Source organism: Haliaeetus albicilla, chromosome 4 (genome assembly GCF_947461875.1).
Source record: "Haliaeetus albicilla chromosome 4, bHalAlb1.1, whole genome shotgun sequence".
NCBI lineage: Eukaryota > Metazoa > Chordata > Aves > Accipitriformes > Accipitridae > Haliaeetus > Haliaeetus albicilla.
The window spans coordinates 18,592,198-18,615,820 of NC_091486.1; the positions used below are offsets into that span (position 1 = coordinate 18,592,198).

Below are 23,623 nucleotides of genomic sequence, written 5' to 3' on the forward strand. Positions count from 1 at the left end.
CAGGCCCATGGGAACATCAGCCCACTTCACCACCCAAACACCAGTGGGAAGGAGCAAGACCTGTATCTACAATACCTCCATTAGAGAGACGTGCATGAGAAAACATGGCTGGCGTTGGGGCAGGGGTCAAATCCAGCCCTGGAAGTCAGTACCGCAAGCTCAGACTTTCTCCCGCCTGAGACCTAAATGTGGTTAGCAGAGTCAGGGCTCCTCCTCTCTTCTGGAGCTGGGCTGGGGGTCTGGCTCTGCTGTAGTCCCATGGCTCATTGCCTTCACCCTCGGCAGTGGGTAGCAACAAAGCCTCTTGATAAGGGACAAGTCCTCCCCACCGGTGCTGCACATCTCTGCCCACCCTTCATCTCGTCACTGCCCACAAGATCCAAGTGTGGGGAGGAGCAGCAGCAAAGCACTGAAGCCCCCAGGTGAGTTCCTTGCTGTGGGCTCCCCACTCAGCAGAGCTTACCCCAAGCAGTGCCAAAGGGACAGCTGTGTGGCTTGGTCACACATGGAAGTGTTTTCCAAAACCAGGTCCAGTGTCTAGTTCCCAACTTGACAAGAGGAAGCAGGAATTTCGCCAACCTGGGAAAGGGTCTGTGCCTGGTATATTTTTAACTTAGGATGAGGATAAAAGAAGGAAAGTGTGACAGCTGCTAATGGCTTTGCTTAGTGCATGCTGAGTGGTTCTGGTTGACAGGCACCAGAAAAGACCTAGAATAAAGGTGACACACCACCATCTCACAGCCCCTGCAAAGAGCCGAGGGAGAACCATTTCTCTCCCAGATGTGTAGGTAGCTCTCAAACCTCTTGTTCTCTGACTCACCCACTGCTGAAGGCACTGTCTCAGGGCTCTCTCCTACTAAGATGCTAATCAGAGAAGTGAATTTACTTCTGATAGTGCTCCAACACACAAGTACAGTGAGTTCAGTTTCCTTCAGGTCCAGGCTGTGCTCAGCGTGGGAGAGTGGGCAGGATAGGAGCTTTAATGACAAAAATAATCATGCCCTGCACATGCGTCTGCACTCAGGCTCCATCCATCCATTCACTCTTGGGTGTTACACCAGACTAACACACAGTATTTCCCATGTTGACCCACCTGTCCCACAAGGGAGTTAACGGTGACGCAGTCCACAGAGCATCAGATCACACAACAGGTCTGAGGATGGACAAACTCACTGACCCTGTCTCCACTGCTCCAGGCTGCCCTTGGGCTCCTGCAGGCAGCTGGATTCAACCTGCGTTAGGACAATGGCCAGGCTCCTGCTCCTGCCTGTTTTGCCCGTTTGGGAAGTCTGTTACAGGACTACAGAGTACCTGTAGTGAGCAAGTCCTAGTGAGGAGCCCGGACCAGGCAGAGTAACCCCAACTGGACTGAACAGCCAAGTCCTGCTGCTGCCTTGAGCTGGGGAGGATGGAGGTGGTACTCCATCGCCTGTTCAGCACCAGCCCCAGCCCAGAGGAAGACAGAAAAGCTGCTGTGACATAGGAGACCTGGCACCCGGGGTGTTAGAGAGGGAGGAGAGGGTCTGTGCTTCTCATGAGAAGGATCCGGGACCCACGTGAAGGCCCCAGGCACCCAGGCTGAGCTCGGGAACTGGCAGTGCCTTTGCTCTATCTCTGACAACGGGAACAGCTCGGCCCTGGGGCTTAGTAATGGTTACGCACGCAGGGCTCCTGCACAGAGTGGAGCGCCGGGGTGGTGGTGGGTGAACTGCAGCACCCCCAGGCACAGCAGGCATCTGCCCTCTGCCAAGCAGGGTGAAAGCCCTCGGCGGCTTCTGGTGCATGGTCTTCTCTTGGGCTGCAAGGGAAGAAGGTGCAGCTCTGGTCTTGGCTGGGTGCTGGCACTGGGAACACAGGAGGGCTTGGAGGGGGACACCAGCTGCATCCCCACCCGAGCAGGGTGGCTGGGTGAGCCCGGCCTAGCAGAGCCTGTAGCAGGGCTGCAGGAAAGGGGAGATGCTGCAAGCCCAGTCCCGTCGCCTGGTGCGGCCGGCCTGCAGCCTCTGCCGGGGAGCAGGCAGCCGGCGCCCAGCACCAGCCGCAGCTCCGCGCTGGCACCTGGGATTTCTCACAACTAACACTGCCACCTCCCGGCTGTGACAAACCCCGGTCCTTCACAGTGACACCCTCCGGCAGCCTGCCGGACCCCTATGCCAGACCAAGGCTCAAAGGCATCCCCTTCCCCGAGTGACAGCCTTGCAGTTTGGAAAGGGGAGAGCTCCTCCAGGGCACTCCCAAACCCCGATGCACAGATTACACGTGTTACACGCCGGTGCCTGTGTGCCCAGAGGCCAAGTTGCCTTTATTAGGCTGCCAAGTGTGCTAGATGGTGCTGCAGCCGCTCACTCTGGCTGGGTCGCTGTATGTGGGACCTGCAGCAGCCACTGGAGCAAGGAGGGGAGGAGGATTTAGTACCTGCATCCTACTGATGTTGGCAAGGGCTCAGCACATCAATGCCCAGCTGTCAGTCCTTCCTCAGCTACATTTCAAAGAAGATTCCACTGCTTTCCCAGCTGGTACAGACTGGGGGCAGTGGGAACAGTCACAAAGGTTGTCCGTGTGCTCCCTGTAGCACAGGGAGGTGGTTCTCTGATGATGTGGCCAGCCACGGTGAGGAGAGATCTCACAAATTCTGCTGTGGAGTTGCCAGAGGATTCAAATTGGAGCTGAGGACATAATCAGGATGTACCTCCTCAGAGGCAGCCAGCATGCTGAGCTCAGGTCATGGTGTGGGAGGATCAGAGTTGCTCTGGACATCACAGGGATAGGATGAAGAGTGGAGAGAGTTGATGTGCTTGAAGAGCTCAAGCAGCACAGTGCCCAGCAGCTATGCTCTTGAGGGTGGGGGTGCTGGAGTGGTGATTCTGAAGAAGAAGAGATTGGGTTTGGGGTGGGGAGAGTGCAGCCTGCTGCCACGTCCCCCCGGGCAATCATCCCTCCCTGAGGGATCACAGGGAACACCCATCATCTATCTAGACAAGACTCCTGCAGCTGTGGAGATGACATCTCCATCCAACAACCCTCTCCCATCCTCCCTCAATCACATCTCCCTGCGCTTCTCCCTAAGCTAGGGCAAATCCTCATGCTTTGCTCTCAGCCCCAAATCTGCCTCCCCACCAGTGGCCATTCCCTCAACCTAACTAGATCCCACCCCATCTTGGGCTATGACAGCTTTGCCCCTTTCTGCTGTCAGAAGCTGTGCTGCCTGCACCTTGACCATGTTTCCCAAGAGACTCTCCTTGTGCTGGGCTCTGCAGTGCCTCAAGCAAGCCCCTTCTGCCAGCTGTTCACTCACAGGGCCATGCCCCAGAGCTGCATGATGGTCTCAGGCTCACAGAAGGGCTGTAGTGCTACCACCTCTGGTCTGTGGCTCAGGACAAGCCAAGCAAGGGCAGAGGCTTTGGGAGTGGATTCCCCCTTTTGCACAGGCAGCCTTGGTATTGATAGGCAGCGATCCAGCTAATCCACATGGTCTAGAAAATGGGCTGTGCTTCAGCCTCACATATTAAGGACAGGTCCTGTCCCCCACCACAGCACAGATACACTCTGCTACCTTCGAGAAGGGCTGGGGGGTAGAGCAATGACCCTGGGCCGGGCTGTCAGCACCACCTCCCCTCTGCTGGCTTCGATCAGGATGTTCTGCAGTGTGTTTTCCAGCACCAGCTCCACCAGGTTCCCAAGGGCCGGCTGCCTGGAGGGGCAAAAGTACAGGCAGAGGACAGCTATCAGAAAGCAGATAAGGCAGGCTGCTTGCTGTCACTCCTCTCAGGACACATCAGGCACAGCAGCGGAGCACATGCTGTTTCCTACACACTGAGGCCAATGAACCAAAGACTTGAGCAATGAGGTGCTGACCCTTCTTCCAGAACTGCCACCAGCTGGCATCAGGCACTGACCTCAGACAGAGCTGGGTGACTGTGGTTTTACTGTTTTCTCCCTCCAAGCTATGTCGTAGTTAGTATTTGTGCATACTCTTCGTGGCCTGTAGCAGTGTACAAGGGAGTAGCCACAGCAAATGCAAGGTGATGAAATACTGCAGTGACAATAAAAGGTAAGGTAAGCACACACTGCACACTAATGCCTAATAAGGCCAGGACTGTCCAAGTCTAAAGCAGACCACTCACTACCAGCATCCTGGCACTGCCCATGGCTCAACCCCAAGACACAGCAAACCTGCACTCTTCACAAACCGCACTTGCAAGAAGGTGGCTAGGTGGGCTAGCATCGATTTCCACCCAGAGCACACAGAATACTCCAGCAGAAATGCTACAGGGCTGAAGGAGAAATGGGTTTCTGGCCAGGCAGTGTGCTGCCATGGCTCTCCTGCCTGTGCAGCTCTTGTCTTTCATGTGTGAGCTCTTCCTCACCTGCTCATCATCTCCTTCTGCTTCCTCAACTGCTCGTGGTGAAAAATCTCCCAAGATTCCAGCAAATCATTGTTGGGAGAGGTTTCCTGCCTTATTTCTTCCCTCTCTCCATCCTTCTCAGGGTAAAGATCTGGTGAAGCATAGACCCTGGAGGGGCCCATGGAGCACTGTCTTCTGTCCTGGAGCTCTGCTGATTCTGCACACCGGAACTGGGAGAAATATGGAATGGGCTCATCCAGGCTTCTTCTCACTGCATCGTGGAACTGGGTGTTCTCCAAGAGGCCTCTAGGAGGAGGAAAATAAGGGATGAGTCCCAGCAAATCAGGTATCTATACGACCCCAGGGGATCATTGCAAGACAGTACAAATCAGAGGAAAATCCTGACTGATGTCAATGTCTAGTCTCTCCCTTCTTGCGTTCTGGGCCTAAGGGAGGCAGCAAGATGGCTTGAGCTAAGGAAACCACCTTTGCCTCCACAGCACTGTTTCTCTACATTTCTGCAGCTGACAGACAAAATAGGTGAATCCCAATGCAGCCTATTCCCAAGATCATGGCTGGCAGAGTGGCCTGGTTCCTGGGCAGTGATGCTGTTCACTATGCAGAGATGGGCCCAGTCCCTAGCTGGGAAGCAAGACCCTGCCTTTGGCTGTCACACCAAGAGTCCTGAGCTTGTAGTCCCCAGGGCAGTCTTTGGCAGGCTGGATCCCCTGTTCTGGTGCAGCAGGAGCACACAGACTCCTCCAGGATTAGCAGAGGACTGGCCATGCTGCACGCACTCCCCTGGAGGACAGGGGCCCCAAACCAGGTGAGGGTGAAGGGACACGTACCTGATGACACCTGTGAGTATGTCAGTCACTATCTGCAACTCCTGTTTGGAAGCAGCATGCAGAGACAGCCATTTGGGGTCCACGTCCATCCTGTCTCTGTCCCTGCTCCCATCCACAAACTTGTTCTCCAAGGGCCAGTTGCTGAAAGGGCTGGGAAAGAAGGAGTTGTTCCGTCAATGGCAACACTACTGAGCCAAACTACTGAAGACCTGCATCCCCTTTGCTGAGCAGCAGCACTGCAGGCAAACGGGGAGCGGTGCAGGGAACCAGGGGAGGAGTGGGAGCTGCTGCACTTGTGACAGCAGCAGGGACACTGTCGTAAGAGAGGAGCACCAAGCTCTGATAGTATCTCCCTTTTGAGGGAGGGAGAGAAACAGGTCATATCAGCTAATGCTGGGAAAAGCAAGGCACCTCCTGCCTAATACTGAGGCACTGGAGCGGAGCAGAGCAGAGCTCCAAGTTCAGTGCATATCACAGCATGGGCAGCCCTGGCTCAGATTAAGATGCTAATCCAAAAAGCTGGATCTCTTACCAGGACAAGAAGTATTTGGGGAACTCTGAAGTGAAGTTGCTGAAGAAGTCCTCAACAGAGTAGGACCTGGCTGTCACACCAAGGTGTAAGAAGATGGGCTTGGGAGGCTCTGGTCTGACCCACACCCGGCTGGCTTCTTTGTCCAACAGCAGCCTCCTCTGAAAGTGTCCAGCTGGCAGATTGGGCATAGGGTGGTTTTTAATAGGGGGTAATGTCTGTTGGAGAGAAAGAAATGGCAGGTACTTAGTTGTTCCTTTGGCCACAGGTAGGCTGGTGTAGGTGTGAGCACAGGTATGAGAACTGGAAAGCCCAGCAGCCAGAGCCACCAGATCCTGGACAGGAGACAGCGTCAAAATTATCTTGGCACTGCAGGTACCACTATCAGGCACAAGCAACCATGCTGGAAGTCAGGTCTGCTCCCTCCTCACTGCCTAGTGTGCCAGCCCTGAGTGTCAGCAGGGCTTCAGGTTCTCCCCAGGGCACTTGGGGCTGTTGTACTTGGATCCATCCCTGTGGAACTCTGGGAGATCATCTCTGCTCTTCCCACAACACTCCCAGTGTGCTTGGAGAAGACATGTGCAGGAATGCATGCAGAAGTTGCCCCCCCAAGCCTGGAAGGAAACCAGGAACTGACTCCAGCCACACTAGATGGGCCAGTTTGGGGTTGTACTACCAGCAGTCAGTTTGGGGGAAGTTTCTTAGGGCAGGAGTAGTCCAGAAGCTGGGGCCAGAAGGACACCACTCAGCTCTGGAGGAGCCCTCAGGCATCACAGGACTTCAGTGACCTTTGAGACATAGCTGTCCAGCCTCTGGGAATGAGACCAGAGGCCTTCACCACTCCTGACACAGAAACAGCAGGTGATTGCAGGCTCCAAATTGTCACTAGGAACTAAAACCCTAGAGGACTAAATGAAACTGTTTTTACTTTTCCCCAACCATCCTTATGTTTATCCCAGTGAATGCCTCGACCTGCATCACTGGTCACACCTAACAGCACAGGGCAGATAGTCCAAGCTAGAGCTGACACCTTCACACAGGACTGTGCAGGGAATGCAGAGGCACTCTACAGGGTCCCAGGAGCACTGCTACAGCCTTACTATGGTGGCAGTCCTGAGATAACAAGTCCTGTGAGTCCTAGCTGACTCAATCTGCTCAGGCCCAGTCTCACATTGGCTCCCCTTAACCCTTCCACACTCAGGTTAGCTGGATCTCCACAAGGCCTGTCATTCCCACAGCACATCCTGCTGACAGCTGTAGATGCAGCGTGGCTCTGCCTTTGGGCCCAGGCAGTTCTGCAGAGCATTCACTGGGACCTTGTCTCACACCTTGCCACCACTGCTAGAAAAGCTGTCTTTTCCGGCAGTGCACACAGTTGTACAAACTTGAGGGGAAACAGAGATGAACCACGCAAATTGACCTTTAAAGCATTCTGCACACTTAAATCAAGGCACTTCCTGCCTGTAGCTTCTCCTAAGGCACAGAGCACAGCTCTTTTAGTGGTGAGGACAGTCTGCACCACATCACACCAGGGTCCTGCTGCTTTCCATCAAGGCACACATTCCATTGTGCCCTCAGTGTGAAACTAGTCCAGGTACCGACTGCCCTGCCCGTGTGCATCTTTTCTGCTTATTTGAAACCTTTCCCCCTTTCTCCAGTCATGGGTGCAGATTTGGTTCCAATTTCACTTCCCCTTCACCTCAGCTGGAAAGTTACTGCCCACAGGACACAGCCAGACAGTCTGATTCTTCTGGCTCCTCCAAACAGTCTGTCTCCCAAAGCCTTGAAGCTACAAATCCCGCTGTGCTCTCTGTCCAGGCTCCCACGCTGTGATAGCCAGCATCTGCCTCTTTTCTAAAGCAGTCAGTTTGATTCTACTATGGGTGAGACAGGCCAGACTTACCTTGTATTTCCTGAGCACAGCTGAGGATTCAGGATTATTTTCTGTCTCAGCAGAATCTGATGACCTCTGAAAAGAAAAAAAAAAAAAAAAAAGGCGGGGGGGGGAGAAATTGCCATGTAGGAAAGATATGGAGCAGAACAAGACTTAAGGATTTTGTCAATGATAAGAGTCAATGATCTCACCCTCCCATTCTTCACTTGGAACACTGGTAGTTACACATTTCTCTCCAGTGTTTATTCATGGTTAAAAATCCAACCATCAGTTTCCAGAGCCACTGGCTTTGTTTTTCCTAAGGCTTCTCATGCACTTCCAGATTTCAGATGATCATTAGCAATTGCAGAGTTTGTAAGGTGATTCTTGGCTAGAAACCAAGATCTCATTTTCCACTATCCACAGACCAGCTATGAGATCTTGAGTAGATCAAAGCCTCATGTCCTCTTATCAATTTGCCTAGATTTTCTTAAAGAATATTTCTTGTTGACACTGGCTGCTGTTTCTTAGCTGAGCTAAGCTGGTGTAAAATCCTGGCAGCACTTACCCCTGCAGGTGACTTTGGCTTCTTCTTAGTCCCAAGATCCTTCTCTGTGATTGTGAATTCCACAGCCTGCCGTTCCTTCTCCTTTTCCCACTCCTGCAGGTCCCTCTCATACTGAACCAGGGAGTCCTGGATGTATACCTGTGAAGCAAACGATGATTGGAGGGAACAGGGCTAGAAAGGAGCTGCAAATAACACAGTCTCCTCCTCAAGTCCATGCCAGCCACCAATTCCTCCCTTCCAGGAGGTCCCAGCCAGAAGCCCACTCCCTTTCCATATCTTCCAGTGGCAGGAAGGGGAGAGAACAGTGCTATTATAAGACTTGTACAGAGAAGACAATCTCTTGCCAAAGGACACCTGGAAAGCATCCAGAGGGACACTACTGCAAGTCTGTGCCCCCACTAATATTAAAGAAGCAAGATTTGCTTTTTACAGATATTTAAGTCTCTGACATCCCCTGACAGTCACTGCCATTCAAACTGTGACTCCTAGTAGTTGGGTTCAACTCACAAAGCTGTGTTTTGGATAGTTACACCTCATCTAGTGAGCCACACAGACAGAGAGATGCTTAAAGCATCAGGAAAGATGAAGCTCAGTATCATTAGTAATGAGAAGTGCTGGCCAGCATTGCGGAGCAAAGAAGGATTACTTCAGCTGGAAGCAGCAGGCAGCTGACTGCTGGGGCCAGCCATTTGGGGACTGCAGTGACATGCTGAGGTGATGGTAATACACGTGTACCTTTTGGGTCTCACCTTACACACCAGATCTATGCTGTAGAAGGAAGCACTCTCTGAAGGTCGCAGGGTAATGAAGCAAGGGATGCTTTCTCCAGGCTGCACAACCCCTGACTCTGGAGCAATCTGCAACACCTGGGGAAAAAAACCAAAACAAAACAAAAAAACAAGCCACAGAGGAGCTGCTTCACTGTCCTGGGACCTTCCTATGTGCCTTCTCTTTGCAGGAAACACAGGATTGTAGGAATTCTCTCCCCTCCCCTTCTCACAGGTATGTGGCATGAGAGAGATGCAGCTGATATATTCAAAGAACGACCATAGACTTTGCTGGTAGACAGGGTCCTGACATTCATTATCACATCCTGTAGTTCCAGGTTCATGTATCCTCACTGAAGTCTTCAGATCCCCTTCTGAATTCCTGTCTTTCTCCCCCTATCCTAACCCTTGCCTTTACTTTTCTCTGCTCTTTCCTTTCACCAGCTAGTACAAAAGCCAAGTTCCTAGGATTGTTTTTGATTGCCTGGTTGAAAATGGGCTTGTAAGGTCCTTTTGTGGCACAACAGAGATGGGCAAGAAGGGTGTAGAGGAAGGAGAAGGAAGGACTCACCCTTTTGTCTTTACAGGTGCTTATCCACCAGGCAAACACAACAGCCTTACTCTCCGAGATATTGTTGAGAAAAACAAGTCGACTGGCTTTGGTGCAGTCTGGGATATTTCCAAGGCAAATCCTGTGGTGTGACAAGGTGGCGGCCTGCAGGAAGCAAGGTGAAACCAGGTGGAATAGCAGTGAAGGAAGATGGGCTGTGGCCGTTGGGGAAGGGCAGTCACAGAGTCATCTTCACATTATCCAGCAAGTCATAAATTCATAAATAATATTAGCCAGTTACCTCATTTTTGCTCTAGTTACAACGAGTCTTTGCAGCAAGGGGACAGCCCTGTTGCAGTGGAACTGAGCGAGCAATGAACAGGACACAATGCTGAGGCAGGAGACAGGAGCACAAAGGACCAGTAGCACTAAGATTTGCTCTGCAGCACTTGCAATCCAGGCCCTTTCCTACTTCAGTTGGCAAAAATACGAGGTCCATGCTTGGGCAAAATCCTCATCAACCTGACTGTGAATTTTGGGAAATTGCTCCCTAACTCATGATGCTACTAGTATGCTACTAGTCTGTCCCATTCTCCAGGCACAGCGCAAATTCTAATTAATTACACTGATCATTAGAGGAAGCTAATGACTCTTGGTTACAGACAACAGAGCCCTGTGGAATGGCATCTTCCTTGGCAGTCTGAGACAGGTTTTTAATCATCTTCTCTTTGCTGTACACAGGAATGCAATCACCCTGCTGGAAGCCAAAGAGCACATGTAGCTGTGGCTGGGGTCCAAGATAGGCATGCTAATGTCACACAGGATGAATCCTTTACCTGACCAGAGTATGCCTCTGCTGATGCTGTTTAATGCTGATTCACTATGCTGGGATCTGTGACTGAGTTTAACAACAGATTGTCCAGCTGACAGGACAGATCTAGCAGGGCCAAACAAGCTCCTGCTGAGCCAATGACAGGTCAAAGAACTGCTTTCCTGGGATGTGCCTGGATTAGTGACCATCCTGCAGTCTGTGGTTCAGGTTACACATCACCTGGGTTTGGCTGTGAAATTGAGGCAGCCAAGCCCTGATAGGGTATGTCAGGAGTATAATGTTCTTTTTATGAATGAATTACCAAAAAAAGGGTGTTGTAGCTGCAAACGAGAAAGGTAGATGTGATGGGGGGTAATGTTTAATAGAAAATCCAGAAAATGAATGAACCCTAAAACTTTTTTGTTTCTAATGGCAGTGGAAGCAGCAAGCTCGAAGGAAGGCATCTTTCAGAACAACTGCTTTTCTGAGTCAGGCTCTAGATGATCTGCTAGAAGGGAAATATCTTGCTCTATCTCATGGCAATGAACTCCTCTGCAACACAGGCTACTGCTGGATGGAGCCACTTCCATATTTCAGTCTTTCTCACACATTTCCAGACTGATCATATTGCTCATATCCAAGTATACTTGGACTTACCTGCCCAGGCACAGTTAGCTTGGTAGAACCTGGAAAGACTGAAGGAGCCAAAACTTCGCTGGATGTGGCAGTCCCTCCTGCAGTATTCGGATCATAGCCTACTCCCTGGAAGGTGATCAGAGCTGATTTACCCCCCAGGATGTGGATGGGAACATCAACCTGCCTTGGACAAGATAAGAGTTTTAAGTCCAGAGTAATATTTGGGAGAGATGTGCAATAAGTTAGCATACTTGCTAATGGACTGGTCTAACTATAGCACATGTATGGGTGAGGAGAAATCCAGTCTCTTTTGCTCTTTCAGGCCTTGACCTTATCTGCTAACCCAGGGAAGTTGGTTAAGTAGTCAATTCACCAGTGGGTGATGTATGAGATGGGCAGGGACTCCCTCTTGGAGCAAAAGCTGGAGTTTTAAAATTCCATTTATTTATTTTTCCATGTATCCACAACAGAGTGGGGCAATAAGCAGTGCACCATCTCTGGCCCTGCCTGCCTGCTGCAGCCTGGGACAGAGGTCTTTGGGATGGCTGTTTCCAGAGGGCTGCAGCAGTGTACACTGCAATGATAAAAGACACTGACTTCAGTCTTTTTGGTCGAATTTGTTAGAGGCCAACAATGAACCACAAATCTGATCAGATTCTGTTTGTATCCCAAATCACTATTTGATCCTTGAAAAAATATATACTGGGGTGACTCTGGTTGTGGAAGAAATCTGTTCCTTGGGAAGAAGAAACTTATGGGATAACAATTTATCTGTTCCATTTCCTGACCAGACCAGCCACTCATTTGCTCTCAAGACTCTTTCTTCTTGGAAGAATGGAGATCAATTCAGCTGTAGCATGACATAGACCAACCATCAGTAAGAGATCTAAAGAATTTTAGGCACAAAACAGAAATAAACCATTTCTGGCAGTCATGAGGAGGGTCTTACCAAGTATGTTCTAGCTTCCAGTGGTGAGAAGATCCACTCAATGTGGCCTGTTGTGCCAGGGGGGATTTCCCCTCTGGGAGTTAGGCAGACAAACACAGGATGCTGAAAATTCTCCTCCTGGATCCTCACAATGTTGTCCAGCTGAACCTCAAATATCACAGGCATGGAGCTGCCATTGTAGAGTTCATAAATCTGAAGTGAGTCAGGGAGAGCAGTGCTTATTATACCATGCCCAAGTTAAACTAGTTAACACTTCCCCGGAGGACTCTGATAAGCATTAATAATTAATTAGTCAGTTTGTCTCCTAAGAATGAGGAGACCTCATAGTGTCAGGATTTATCACTGAGGCTCTGATAGGAGACTGTGCTGAAGGTTTATCACCATACATGTACATTGATAACTACAGTGCTTCTCCAAGTGGTGCCCTGCAAATTCAATCTAGGAGAAAATTAATACAAATTAGCTAAAGGGATCACTGTAAAGCAGATTACTTGAAATGCAAAACCACTCATATTAAAGTGATCTTAATTCAATTCAGACTTGTTCGTTTCCCAAGTAAATTAGGCAGAACAGAATCAAAGCTGCCTTTTTTTGCTGAATAAGTGTTTAAGGAAGTTTAATTAATTTACTAAAAAACAAATTACGATTTATTTCCAGAGTGCCTGGAGCAGCTAGACAAGTTTTCACTCAGATCCAATGCAAGAGAATAGGGGAACAGCCTAACACATCTAATAAACATTCCGGTTAGAGTGAATGCCAAATCTTGTCAAATCGGAGATGGTGAGAGGTACTTTCCCTGCTGCCGTGCCAGCAGCCATTTCCAGGAGCTGCCTAGTACTAGTCTCAAAGTTCTACTGTGATGCTTTCCTGTGGAGGCCATTCTGTTTCCTGGGAAATGCCTCAGACACTGCCTGTCCTTGGGACACAGTAACACTAGCTCCTTCCCTCCACTTGCTGCTGGGTTTGGCCCAAGTATGCTCACCTGTGTGGGGGGGTGGGAAGTCCCAATGGCAATGGGTATGAAGAGGTGCTTAGTGGATGCAAAATGAATGTACCGCTGGTCCTCTTCCACCGTCACGCCGCTGAAGTTCAGCTACAGTGGAAAGAAACCAGGTCACTTTCTCACAGGGCCTTAGCCCCATCACTAACAACTGCATGAGGACTCTGAAGGACTTGGCAAGCTGAGAGCAACACAGTTACAGGTTTAAGTTGGTAATACCAGGACAGTGCATCCTAAGAAAAAAGCAAGGAGATGGAAAGCCTACTCAGCTGTTGGCTCTTCTCTGAAAGGTTTGCATCTTGTTTCAAAGACAAGGTACTTTTCTCTCTGCTATGTCAGGCACCAGCCTCAGTGCTTCTCTTTGCAAGTATGTGGTAGAAATTCTCCATGAATGAAAGTGTCTGGATTGTACATAGGAGAGTGTGCAGCTGTGACAGCCAAATCCTTTGGAAAGACAGGATTTTAGGTAAGTAATGGTCTCCTCTTGGAAAGGACCATCTGGATGTTCTCACTCTGGAGGACATCCTGCTCCAAGAATGTGTCTAACAGTCCAAAAGCTGCGAGAAGATCCCAGCTGAATTTTAAGTGATCAAGTAATGATCAACAGTATCCTGCTAGCAAAGCAGCCACCAGGCACTTCAAGCAAAGCAGAGAGATTTATAGAGCTATTTCATGGAAAGGAAGAGACACAGGATTCTGCATTTTGAGAAAACTGCAATCAGGCTAGAGATAAGTCACGATGCACGATTTCCTGCTGGATCACCCCTAAGCACCCCTAAGCTGTCTGCCTTGAGGCAGAGGCTGCAAAGCAGTCACAGAGCTAGCAATGTTTCTGCATGGGTCAAAGGGAGCTAAGTTGCTGCAATTCACAATTGGCTAAGCCTAAAGCATGGCTATTTTTCAAGTGCATATGCAGAAGATGGAGAGGATATTTGTGATGGCAGGTGGATGCCTGGACAGAGACCTGCAGGAGATACTGTATCAGCTACCTAAGAAAGCAGAGAATGCTGATTTCTCCAAAACAACCCATTCCAGTTCAGCTCCATAAGCAAAGTAAGGAGGGAGAGAGGACTACAAATACAATACTAGCAAGGTCCCACATGGGATCTTTTCAAAGCATTACATGAGCATTCAGCCTCCTGAGGGCCTCAGCAAGCCAGATGAAGTGCAAATAGGAGGAGGACAAAAGCTGTCACTTTCAAATGGCAAGGGAAAAAGGCGCAGAAACCTTCCTGAGCTTTGGGAGCAAAGCACCCATTTATATTACTTGAGTCAAAAAGCCAACTTGGATTCCACCAGACCACAACCGCCAAGGAAAAACTGTCATCAGTTTCAATAGACACAGGATGCAACAATTAAGAGGACTATCAGTTAAGGGGAGACAAATGGAGAATGGTGAAGACCTGCTGCAACCAGTTCTCCTTCCAGAGCGCACAGACTTTGTCCCGCAGCGATGACTTAAGAGCATGAGAGGACAGGGATGCCAGATTCCCCAGGGAGGAGAGCTGACTGGAGAACAGGTGCTGCATCTGACAACATCTCACAATACCTAATTAGCAGCTATGAAGTGAAGCGCAAACACTTCCAGCTTATGGATCTTGTGTGCTCGGGGCTTCTCCCTGGGATCCAGCCCTGCTCTCCAGCGAGTTCTGGGAACCAGCCTACCTCATCCTGCAACACCTGCAGCCAGCTGGGTTTTTCCTACTGAAATTGCTGAGGGCTGCAGATTCTACTGGCCAAGCTATCCCAGAGCTCTAAGAACAAGGTCACAGCTGCACTCTTACAGGCAGGCTATGGTGATGAGGCAAAGGACAACCTGTGAGAGCATTAGGCAGTGGGCGGCTGTTTCCCTCCTGCACAAGGAAGTGGGTAACACACAAGTCCCACAGAAGTTTCATCCTGCAGCTGGAAGAAATTTCCAATGGGAAGTCAGTTTGGGTCCTTCAGAGCACCTATAAATCCAGTCATCTCAGGACTGAAAGCTGGCCATGAAGTAAGAAAGGAGTAATGGGGAGGGAGCTCCTTCTGGAGATGAAGCAGACAGACTCTCTTGGGGAAGCAGAGGCATGGGAGGTCAAAATCTGTCCACACGGGTAAGGCCATCACAGGGGTAAATTTGGACCCTCCCAAAAGTCAGGCATTGGCCTGCAGCTGACTAACATCAGCTCTCTGAAGCCAGGCAATTACAAATTTGGCAGAATGACCAAGCAATACCCCAGCCCAATGGTCTCCACCTCTGCTTATTGTTGCTTTTTCAAATTTCCAAAGCTTAACTTTTGGGGTGACATTATGGCATTTGCTTCCTTTAAAGTTAGCAAATGTTCTGCACATTTCACCAGATTCCCAGGTGAGGATCTGTTCAACCCTAGCATGTGAGCACACTTAGGGCAGTCTCTGCACTGGGGGCTGGCAACCCTGTGCTCTTCATGCCATGACTGAACGGAAAGAAGGCACACTGCCCTCAACTGCAGTTGCCCTCTCTGCAGAAAGAGGAGCCTCTTCCACTTCTACCTTCTGATATTAGCAGTTCAGTACTGGCACTGTGGATCCCTGCAGGTTGCAACCACCTGCATGGCTCCAGGTCCCTGGATTGCCCGCTGGAGCTCCTATTGCCAGAGCTCCAATGCACCCAGGGATCTTTTATCATCCGCAGGGCCTCCCATGCTTTTTCAGCCCCTTCTGCAGTGACAGCATGAGGTAGGGTGATGGCCTCTGGTAGCCGCCAAAGCCACTGGCTGTGTGGTAAGAGAGCATGTGTGCCCTGCAGGGTGCTCCAAAGCTTATTCCCTCACTGGCCAGCTGGTGAAATGCTCACATCCACTCTCAGGATTGTGCCAGGCAGGCAGAGCACAGGGAGCCTGTCCAAGGGCTTTGAGGGAAGGCACAGTTAAGCCACTGTTTGAACAGCTTGGTCAAAGGGTTGGATTTTCAGCTGACAACAGTCCTGAAAGAAAAGAAAAATAAAAGAGATGTGTGAATACAATGGTCTCATAGGAAACTTCAGAGACAGACAGGAAGGCTCAACCGGGCATGAGCTATGCCTGGCAGAGCACAAGGTGACTTTGACTCTAACTGACAGTTTGAGAGAGGGAGAGAGAGAGAAATTAGTTCCAAGCCTGAGGAAAGGCTCAGGGAAAACACACCACAGATCAGCTCCAGGACGCTTTAGCAAGCACTGAAGCAGGAAGAATGAGTAGAAAGCTACTCCATCATTGGCAAGGAGAAATAAGTGGGTGGACAAAGGCATCAGGGCTGCAGTAGGAACAGCCAACCAGGAATGCAGGGAGTACCTTCTGGGCCTGGGGAAGCAGCTGCCTCCATACCTCCAGAGCTGGAGGACGCTCTGCCGCCCTGTGCCAGCACGTGTGACCCCAAACTGCAGCCAGTGCAGGTGGTACTTTTGGAAAAAAACACATTCCAGAGTGTTTTGAAGAGCATAGAGAACTGAGAAGATGGAGAGATTCAGGAAAGCTGCATATGAGAGAACTAGGATGGGCTGCAGATCTGAACTCCAGGATCACTGCATGGAAGAACTCACGGTGAGGCGGATGAAATGAGGGGAAGCAAGCACAGAAATCCTGTCCCTGACTTACACTTGAGTGTGGAAAGCATGCAAGGACTGTAAAACCCAGGAGGGCTGTCTTGGACTTGGAGTTGGCCTGGAGGAGGGAACAATTCTGCACTAACGCTACCAATAAAATACAAAGGTTAAAAATAAATAAATAAATAAATAAATAATAAAACAATAACAATAATAATAATAATCCTCCTCTTGCAAAGGAGGGCAAACCAGCAGATGCTACATCCAAGGGCCATTTTGCCAGTGCACTGCCACATCACACTGTGCTGGAACCATGAATTTGTCAGGATATTGGTTTTATGTCTCTGCTTGGCCCTGTGTTACTGCCTGGCCAGTGCAAATTCCTGGGGAAGGCCACAGCCCCTGCACACCATGCAGCTTCTGGGGAAAACACCTTTTCATTCAGTTCCTACCTGCTGCTGTTCTGCAAACAGAAGCAAGAGACACCTGCTATCTTACCAGAATCTCATGGCCATAAGAAACCTTCAGCAGGACAGGGAGGCGATCAGTGCCAATGAAATCATGTCTAGCAGTGAAAGAGGAGAGAGAGGAAAACATTAGAAACCAACCTTGTGCCCAGGGTGATAGAATCAGGATCACACAGTAGATTAGAGACAATTCACTTCCCAGCTACAGAGTCACTGTTGCGTAAGGGCCACTGAGAGAGGGAGGGGGACAGTTGTATTTGGGTGGGAATGAGTGATGCAATGTTGATTTTAGTCCTGCACCAATTTAGGGACCCAAGTTTCTAGGCCAACACCATTTGAAATACCAGTACTTCTCAGATCAGGTCTGCTGTGAAAGGGGAGGTGTTCAGCTTTCTTCATAGCCTCCACAGGCACACAAGGGCTAGCAGTTATAGCAGATGACAAAACTATCACTGTATAGTCAAAAACACAGGAAGTGCAACACCTTGTTTGTCTCCCCAGCTGTCAGGTCAAAGCAGAGCAGTGTCCCCAGCATGTCATACTAAATGCCTCTTGTGCTGCAGTGTTAAAGCACATTAACAACATACCCCTGAGGAAGACAAGCTTTGTGGGGTCCAGAAACAGGACATACTCAGGGACTTTTTACTTGCCCAGTCTCTGCTGGGCAAGGAGCATGTGAAGGGAAAGGATCTGGCATGGAAAGACGGGACTGAGGGCATGTGCTCTCCCAGCATGCAGCATGAGGCCCTGAAATACAGGTAGTTGACATCACCTGTGTGAGAGCTGGACTGATTCCTCCTGTCCTGGAAGAAGTTTCCCTGACTTTGGGGAAACACTGAAGAGCTGGTTATCCTGAATTCTCATCTGGTGCAGCTCATGGGGGCTAAACTCAGCATCCTCTGCCCAGTGCTCCATGTCCATTTTCTGATCATAAGGAAACAAGAAGGCCCTAGGGAACCAGTCAGCTGATCAACAACAGGAACACACAACTTCACCAGGGCTGTGGTCAGCATATTCAGTCCAGCCAGGCTTAGCCCAGGTGGTGGACACATCACATTTCATCAGGCCTGATGTGCAGAACTGTCTGCCATCCCTTGCTTCCTTCCCCACTCAGACCCACCAACAGATCTCAGTTATAGCTCCAGAACACAAGCCGCACCTACAAAATCCACCCCTTTAATTTGCAAATGTCTCACGGCCCCTGTGAGCATTTCCATGTCCCCAGACAGACCCCAGAAAGAAGGCCGAGATGCAGCAAGCACCACTTACCACTCCACAGGCACCACACCCTTGTTCTTCAGCAGGAGCATCACGAGGGTAGGCTCTGAGCCTATCGGGGCAGCCCCAAAGTTGAAATCCAGCAGGAAAGGGGTGTACACTGGAGGGATCAGGCATGTGCTGGTCACAGGAGAGAAAGAGGAGATTAAACTGAGACAGGAGGAAGGGTTGGCAGGACATGACAGGGAAAGGGTCATTCTACACTGGTTTTCTTCGTTATAATTCTTCTCTGACCTTATGTTCTTGGACCTTTTGGGAGAAAGGATACTGGGTGCAAGGCAGGCCTTTTGATTTTCTCCAAAAAGTCTTTTATATATGCCTAATGAGAGTGAGTGGCATAAGAGAGTCCTGCTTAGCTGAAGTCTCTTTTTGGCTCCCCAGCACAAGGAAGTCACTGACATACTGGAGCAGGTCCAGCGGAGGGCCACCAAGATGGTTGAGGGCTGGAGCACATTATTTACAAGGAGAGACTAAGAGACCTGGGTTTGTTCAGCCTTATGAAGCAAGGGCTCAGGGATGGCAACTGCAGAAGTTGCAACACAAGATATTCCAATCAGAAAAAAAGTTTTTACCATGGAAGTGGTCAAACACTGGAATCAGGTGCCCAGACAAGCTGTGGTTTCTTCATCCTTGGAGATATACAGCATTGAACTGGACAAGGCCCTGAGCAATCTGATCTTGTTGTCCCTGCTTTAAGCAAGGGGTTAGATCAGGGACTTTTAGAGATCTATTGCAATTAAATTATTCTTTGTTTCTGTAGCTCCTCTCTAGGGACAGTAAGCAGAGAAGCAGAGGCGAGCAACTGCCTGCAGTGGCTAGGATGGAATAACAGAGTGACACGCAGCAGTGAGCTGCAACACAAGGCAATGGCCACAGCATCTCTGTCTGGCTTGTGCAAGGGACTGAAAGTTCCTCTGAACCACTTCCTCATCTCACCTGTGCCTTGTGGGAACTCTGTAGGTGAGCTCATTGGGAGTCGGGTCTTGCTCCAAGTATTCATTCAGTGTGTCCAAGGAAAAGAGCCTCCAGAGGTGCAACTTGCTGATACCGCTGGCACTCCCTGCTGAACAGGCATCTGTGATGCAGAAAGTTGGGTAGACGCCTGTTGCTACAATGCAGCAGAGGGGCCGCTGCTCTTCTGTCGTGCTTGCAAGATCTGTAGCTTGGGAGAGAAAGAAACACCAAAAAGTGGTCATGCAGCATTAAGGGGCAGCTGTCTGGGAGAGCAAAATGGAGAAAGACCCTACCCAGACCAAAGAAAGTGTCCTGGTTTCAGCTGGGATAGAGTTAATTTTCTTTCTAGAAGCTGGTATAGTGTTATGTTTTGGATTTAGTATGAGAAGAATGTTGATAACACACTGATGTTTTCAATTGTTGCCAAGTAATGTTTAGACTAAGTCACGGATTTTTCAGCTTCTCATGCCCAGCCAGCAAGAAGGCTGGAGGGGCACAAGAATTTGGGAGGGGACACAGCCAGGGCACCTGACCCAAACTGGCCAAAGGGGTATTCCATACCATGTGACATCATGCCTAGTATATAAATTGGGGGGAGTTGGCCTGGGGGGGATCACTGCTTAGGAACTAACTGGGCATCAGTTGGTGAGTGGTGAGCAATTGCATTTTGCATCACTTGTTTTGTATATTCCAATCCTTTTATTAGTATTGTCATTTTACTATTATCATTGTTAGTTTCTTCCTTTCTGTTCTATTAAACTGTTCTTATCTCAACCCATGAGTTTTACCTTTTTCCTTTTGATTCTCTCCCCCATCCCACGGGGGGGGGGGGGGGGGGGGCGGGGAGTGAGCAGCTGCATGGTGCTCAGTTGCTGGCTGGGGTTTATCCATGACAGAAAGAAAGAACAGGACTTGTACATAGTCTTTTCTTTGACAGCTTCTGAAAAGTTCTAAACCACTGACTTCTTATTGTACCTTGACTTCTGCATTTAGAGATCACCAAAAGACTATGAATGTGATCCTTTTCAATAGTGTATTTACACAGTTTAGTTCTGCACTATGTGAAAACTCCCTTTTTTGATTTAAGCCTACAGCCTAGTCATTTTATGAAGTGTTCCTTGTTTTCACACTGAAAAATCATAAACATCTGTTTACATCTTGTCTTCTCCATACCATTCATGTGGCATTGCCATTCTCCACTTTCCAAGATGGAAACTCCTTGTCTAACTAGTCTCTTCTTGTACAAATGCTGTTCCCCACCTCTGAACAGCCCTGTTGCCCCTCTCCATACATTTTCTAGTTCAACTGCATTCTTTCTTACACAGGGACCAATCCAGATACGCAAAAAGGACCCCAGCTGCATAGGACTGGTTGCATGAAGCTCTCAGAATATGTTTCAGGATGCATTGTAAAAGGCCATGGTCATGCAGAGGAGCAGGGAATCTTGTGACCACAGCAGCAGGAAACTTGCAGCTCTCCCTGTCTGTGTCTTATGGCTCAGTCATAATTCTAACCCCCAAAGGTGCAGCAAAAAGGAGACAGCACATAGGATCTGGCTCTGGTGAATTGCTCATCACCGGGATTTCTTCAGGCAGGACTCATACATTGGGAGCTGTGCAGCTCAGCCTGTTATGACACACTCTACTTGGTTGGGAAGGAATGATTTTCCCAAAATACCCATCTCTCACCTGTGGGGGTACAAATAGCATATTTGATTGACCAGGTGTAATGCAGCCGACGGACTGGCCTGACTGTTATTTGGACAAAAGCTTTTGACCTTGCGGGGATTGTCCCTCTAGAGTGTTCCAGCTCTAGAGCTGTAGGAGAAAAGAGATGGTATGAGCTCTTGGCATCACTGATCTCTTTTACGCCACACACATGTTCAGCACACAGCTCCCTAAGCCTACCTGCACTCAAGCCATTGCCCCCCCACCCCATGCCTAATCATTAGGACCAGTTTCAGGTGCTGAAGTTGGGATTCCCAGACTACAACTGAAGGCAGCTCATTGGGAGTACCCAGCCTGCCTTTGGCCAGCAAAGAACAGGGAACTTCTCCAGAGGAGTTCCTCTAGAAAGGCAGCTAAGTGTTGCATTCCACCATTTCTTCTGGGAACCTCCTTTATTTAACTCCCTTCTCTGCTGGGAAATCACGTCTTATTTCAAATTGGTCTAGCTTCAGTTGTCAGGCTCTGGGTTATGCTTTTTCCAGCAAGATAGAAGAGTCACCTGTAGCAAATCCCTAAGCAAAGGAGCAGATCCCTTAAGGCACTTACTGGCTAGCTTGCATTGATTCTAAGCAGCCCAACCTCTGAGCTCATGCTAGATTGAGTTTGCAGAAAAGAGGGGAAAGCCAAGGCCCCCACCCCATGCTACATCCCTTACAGTACCCAGCGGATCGCTGCGGAACTCCTCGGGGTCACAAGGCCCACTGATCAGTTGTTCCACGCTGAGGATGTACTTCAGAGAACAGATCCCATCATTTAGCAGTACAACGCTGCAGCTTTGCAGGTCACCAACTAGAACATTTCCAAGGTCCAGGTGCTCCTTTTGTGCCTGGAATTCAAACCCGCCATGCAAAGGTCACTGTTACACATAGAGCGTAGAGGTCAAGCATAGCCACCACTTATCTCACCACGTGCTGATCCCTTGGCATGTACAGTGTGGTGCAAAGGGCTCCCTGCTTTGTGTGTGACCTGTCATGCCCCGGGAGATGTTGGAACAGGGCTGCAAGGGGCTCAATCCCTCCTCCAGAGGCACTCTCTTACTGTTATTTGGGCTGCTGGTTGGGTAGGATGCAGCACATTTGGAGCTGTGGGGACACTAGCTGGCCAGCTGCACCAGGGGCAAATCTGTCGGTCCCTCCATGACTGCATTAAAAGTTCCCCTTCTCTTTTGGCTAGTCATCTGCTTGCATGCAATTTATAGTGACTAAACACCTCTAAGACATTTCTACCCATCCAATGACTGACATTGGGCAATGACCTACAAAGAATTATTTTTTTTGCTCTGGTTCCTTAGGAAATGTGCCTGAAAATGAGGGTGGCTGCACAGATCTGCAGATAATAGGAGGAAAGCTAAGTGGATGCGTGCTAGCAACACCACTTTAGCAGTCAGGTCCACTTCACTTAGAAATTGGACTGAAAGCAGAACAAATGTTGAAGACAGAATGAGAGGAGAGAGCTGGGAGTCCCAAGGAGCCAAAGGACTTGCTCAGTTCAGTCTGGAACAGAGGAGTTGAGAGTGATCCTAGAGGATTTGGGCAGGTCACATTTGAACTGACAGGACATTCACATCGTGCCATTGCCATTAGGTTGCCAGAATCAGCTCTGTCATCTCCACTGAGAGCAACGTCTGGGAATTTTGCTGTAAATCCTTATTGGTGGCCTCCAGTACAGATTGTGCAAAAAGGGGAAGCCCAAGACCCCTATCCCACCCTAGTACCCCTCCTACTACCCAGTGGGCCCCAGTTCCTTACCCTGATGGTGCCCAGAGCCCCCTCTCCAACAATCCGTAAGGCATAACGGGCACTTTGGGGAGACATAGGGTCTGGGCTTTTCCTCCTCACAGACACCATAGCACGCAGCAGATATTTGGTCTCCTTGTCAGGAGTAAAAGTCCATGCCTGAGCCTGAAATCACAAGAGGGAAGGAGAGCATTCACAGGAGTTCCAGACCAGAGCCAAACCTATACACCACAATGGTTACATTCAATGCACAGCCCCTTCCTCCATGTCCTGGTTTCAGCTGGGATAGAGTTAACTGTCTTCCTAGTAGCTGGTACAGTGCTATGTTTTGAGTTCAGTATGCGAAGAATGTTGATAACACTGATGTTTTCAGTTGTTGCTCAGTAGTGTTTAGACTGTAGTCAAGGATTTTTCAGCTTCTCATGCCCAGCCAGCGAGAAAGCTGGAGGGGCACAAGAAGTTGGCACAGGACACAACCAGGGCAGCTGACCCAAACTGGCCAATGGTGTATTCCATACCATGGGACGTCACATCTAGTATAGGAACTGGGAAGTGGGGGGGGGGGAAATCGCTGCTCGGGGACTGGCTGGGTGTCAGTTGGCGGGTGGTGAGCAATTGCCCTGCGCATCATTTGTACATTCCAATCCTTTTATTACTACTGTTGTCATTTTATTAGTGTTATCATTATCATTATTAGTTTCTTCTTTTCTGTTCTATTAAACCGTTCTTATCTCAACCCACGAGTTTTACTTCTTTTTCCCGATTTTCTCCCCCATCCCGCTGGATGGGGGGGAGTGAGTGAGCGGCTGCGTGGTGCTTAGTTGCTGGCTGGGGTTAAACCACGACACTCCATTACAGCTAACCTAGTCCTCTACTGACAACTCTGGAGACACTCTCACTCCAATCCTCCACCATCTCTGCCTCTGTCAAAGGTTCATATTGGGCATGCACATTCAGATATTCAAAGCCAGGCTGTGGAGATATGCTACTCCTCAGTACTCTCAAAAAACACTCAGGAATACAGTAGAAGTTTAGAACCTGAA

At 49.5% G+C, this 23,623-nt stretch overlaps 1 protein-coding gene across 1 annotated transcript in view; it reads right to left on the reverse strand.

Annotated features, from left to right (window-relative positions):
- Window positions 1–2,288: 2,288 nt before the first annotated feature.
- The window catches only part of CFAP65 (cilia and flagella associated protein 65), a 34,337-nt gene continuing 13,002 nt past the window's right edge, over window positions 2,289–23,623 (reverse strand). The window contains exons 14-32 of the mRNA XM_069781161.1: window positions 22,593–22,745; window positions 21,505–21,670; window positions 20,806–20,934; window positions 19,100–19,325; window positions 18,155–18,283; window positions 17,658–17,834; window positions 16,917–16,983; window positions 12,860–12,970; window positions 11,878–12,069; window positions 10,950–11,108; window positions 9,503–9,646; window positions 8,914–9,030; window positions 8,165–8,302; window positions 7,627–7,692; window positions 5,727–5,941; window positions 5,195–5,344; window positions 4,368–4,652; window positions 3,554–3,691; window positions 2,289–2,864 (exon numbers count right to left, since the gene is read on the reverse strand). Of these exons, the coding sequence (XP_069637262.1) occupies window positions 2,828–2,864; window positions 3,554–3,691; window positions 4,368–4,652; window positions 5,195–5,344; window positions 5,727–5,941; window positions 7,627–7,692; window positions 8,165–8,302; window positions 8,914–9,030; window positions 9,503–9,646; window positions 10,950–11,108; window positions 11,878–12,069; window positions 12,860–12,970; window positions 16,917–16,983; window positions 17,658–17,834; window positions 18,155–18,283; window positions 19,100–19,325; window positions 20,806–20,934; window positions 21,505–21,670; window positions 22,593–22,745 (2,799 nt within the window). The 3' untranslated portion in view covers window positions 2,289–2,827. The remainder of the gene's footprint in view (window positions 2,865–3,553; window positions 3,692–4,367; window positions 4,653–5,194; window positions 5,345–5,726; window positions 5,942–7,626; window positions 7,693–8,164; window positions 8,303–8,913; window positions 9,031–9,502; window positions 9,647–10,949; window positions 11,109–11,877; window positions 12,070–12,859; window positions 12,971–16,916; window positions 16,984–17,657; window positions 17,835–18,154; window positions 18,284–19,099; window positions 19,326–20,805; window positions 20,935–21,504; window positions 21,671–22,592; window positions 22,746–23,623) is intronic.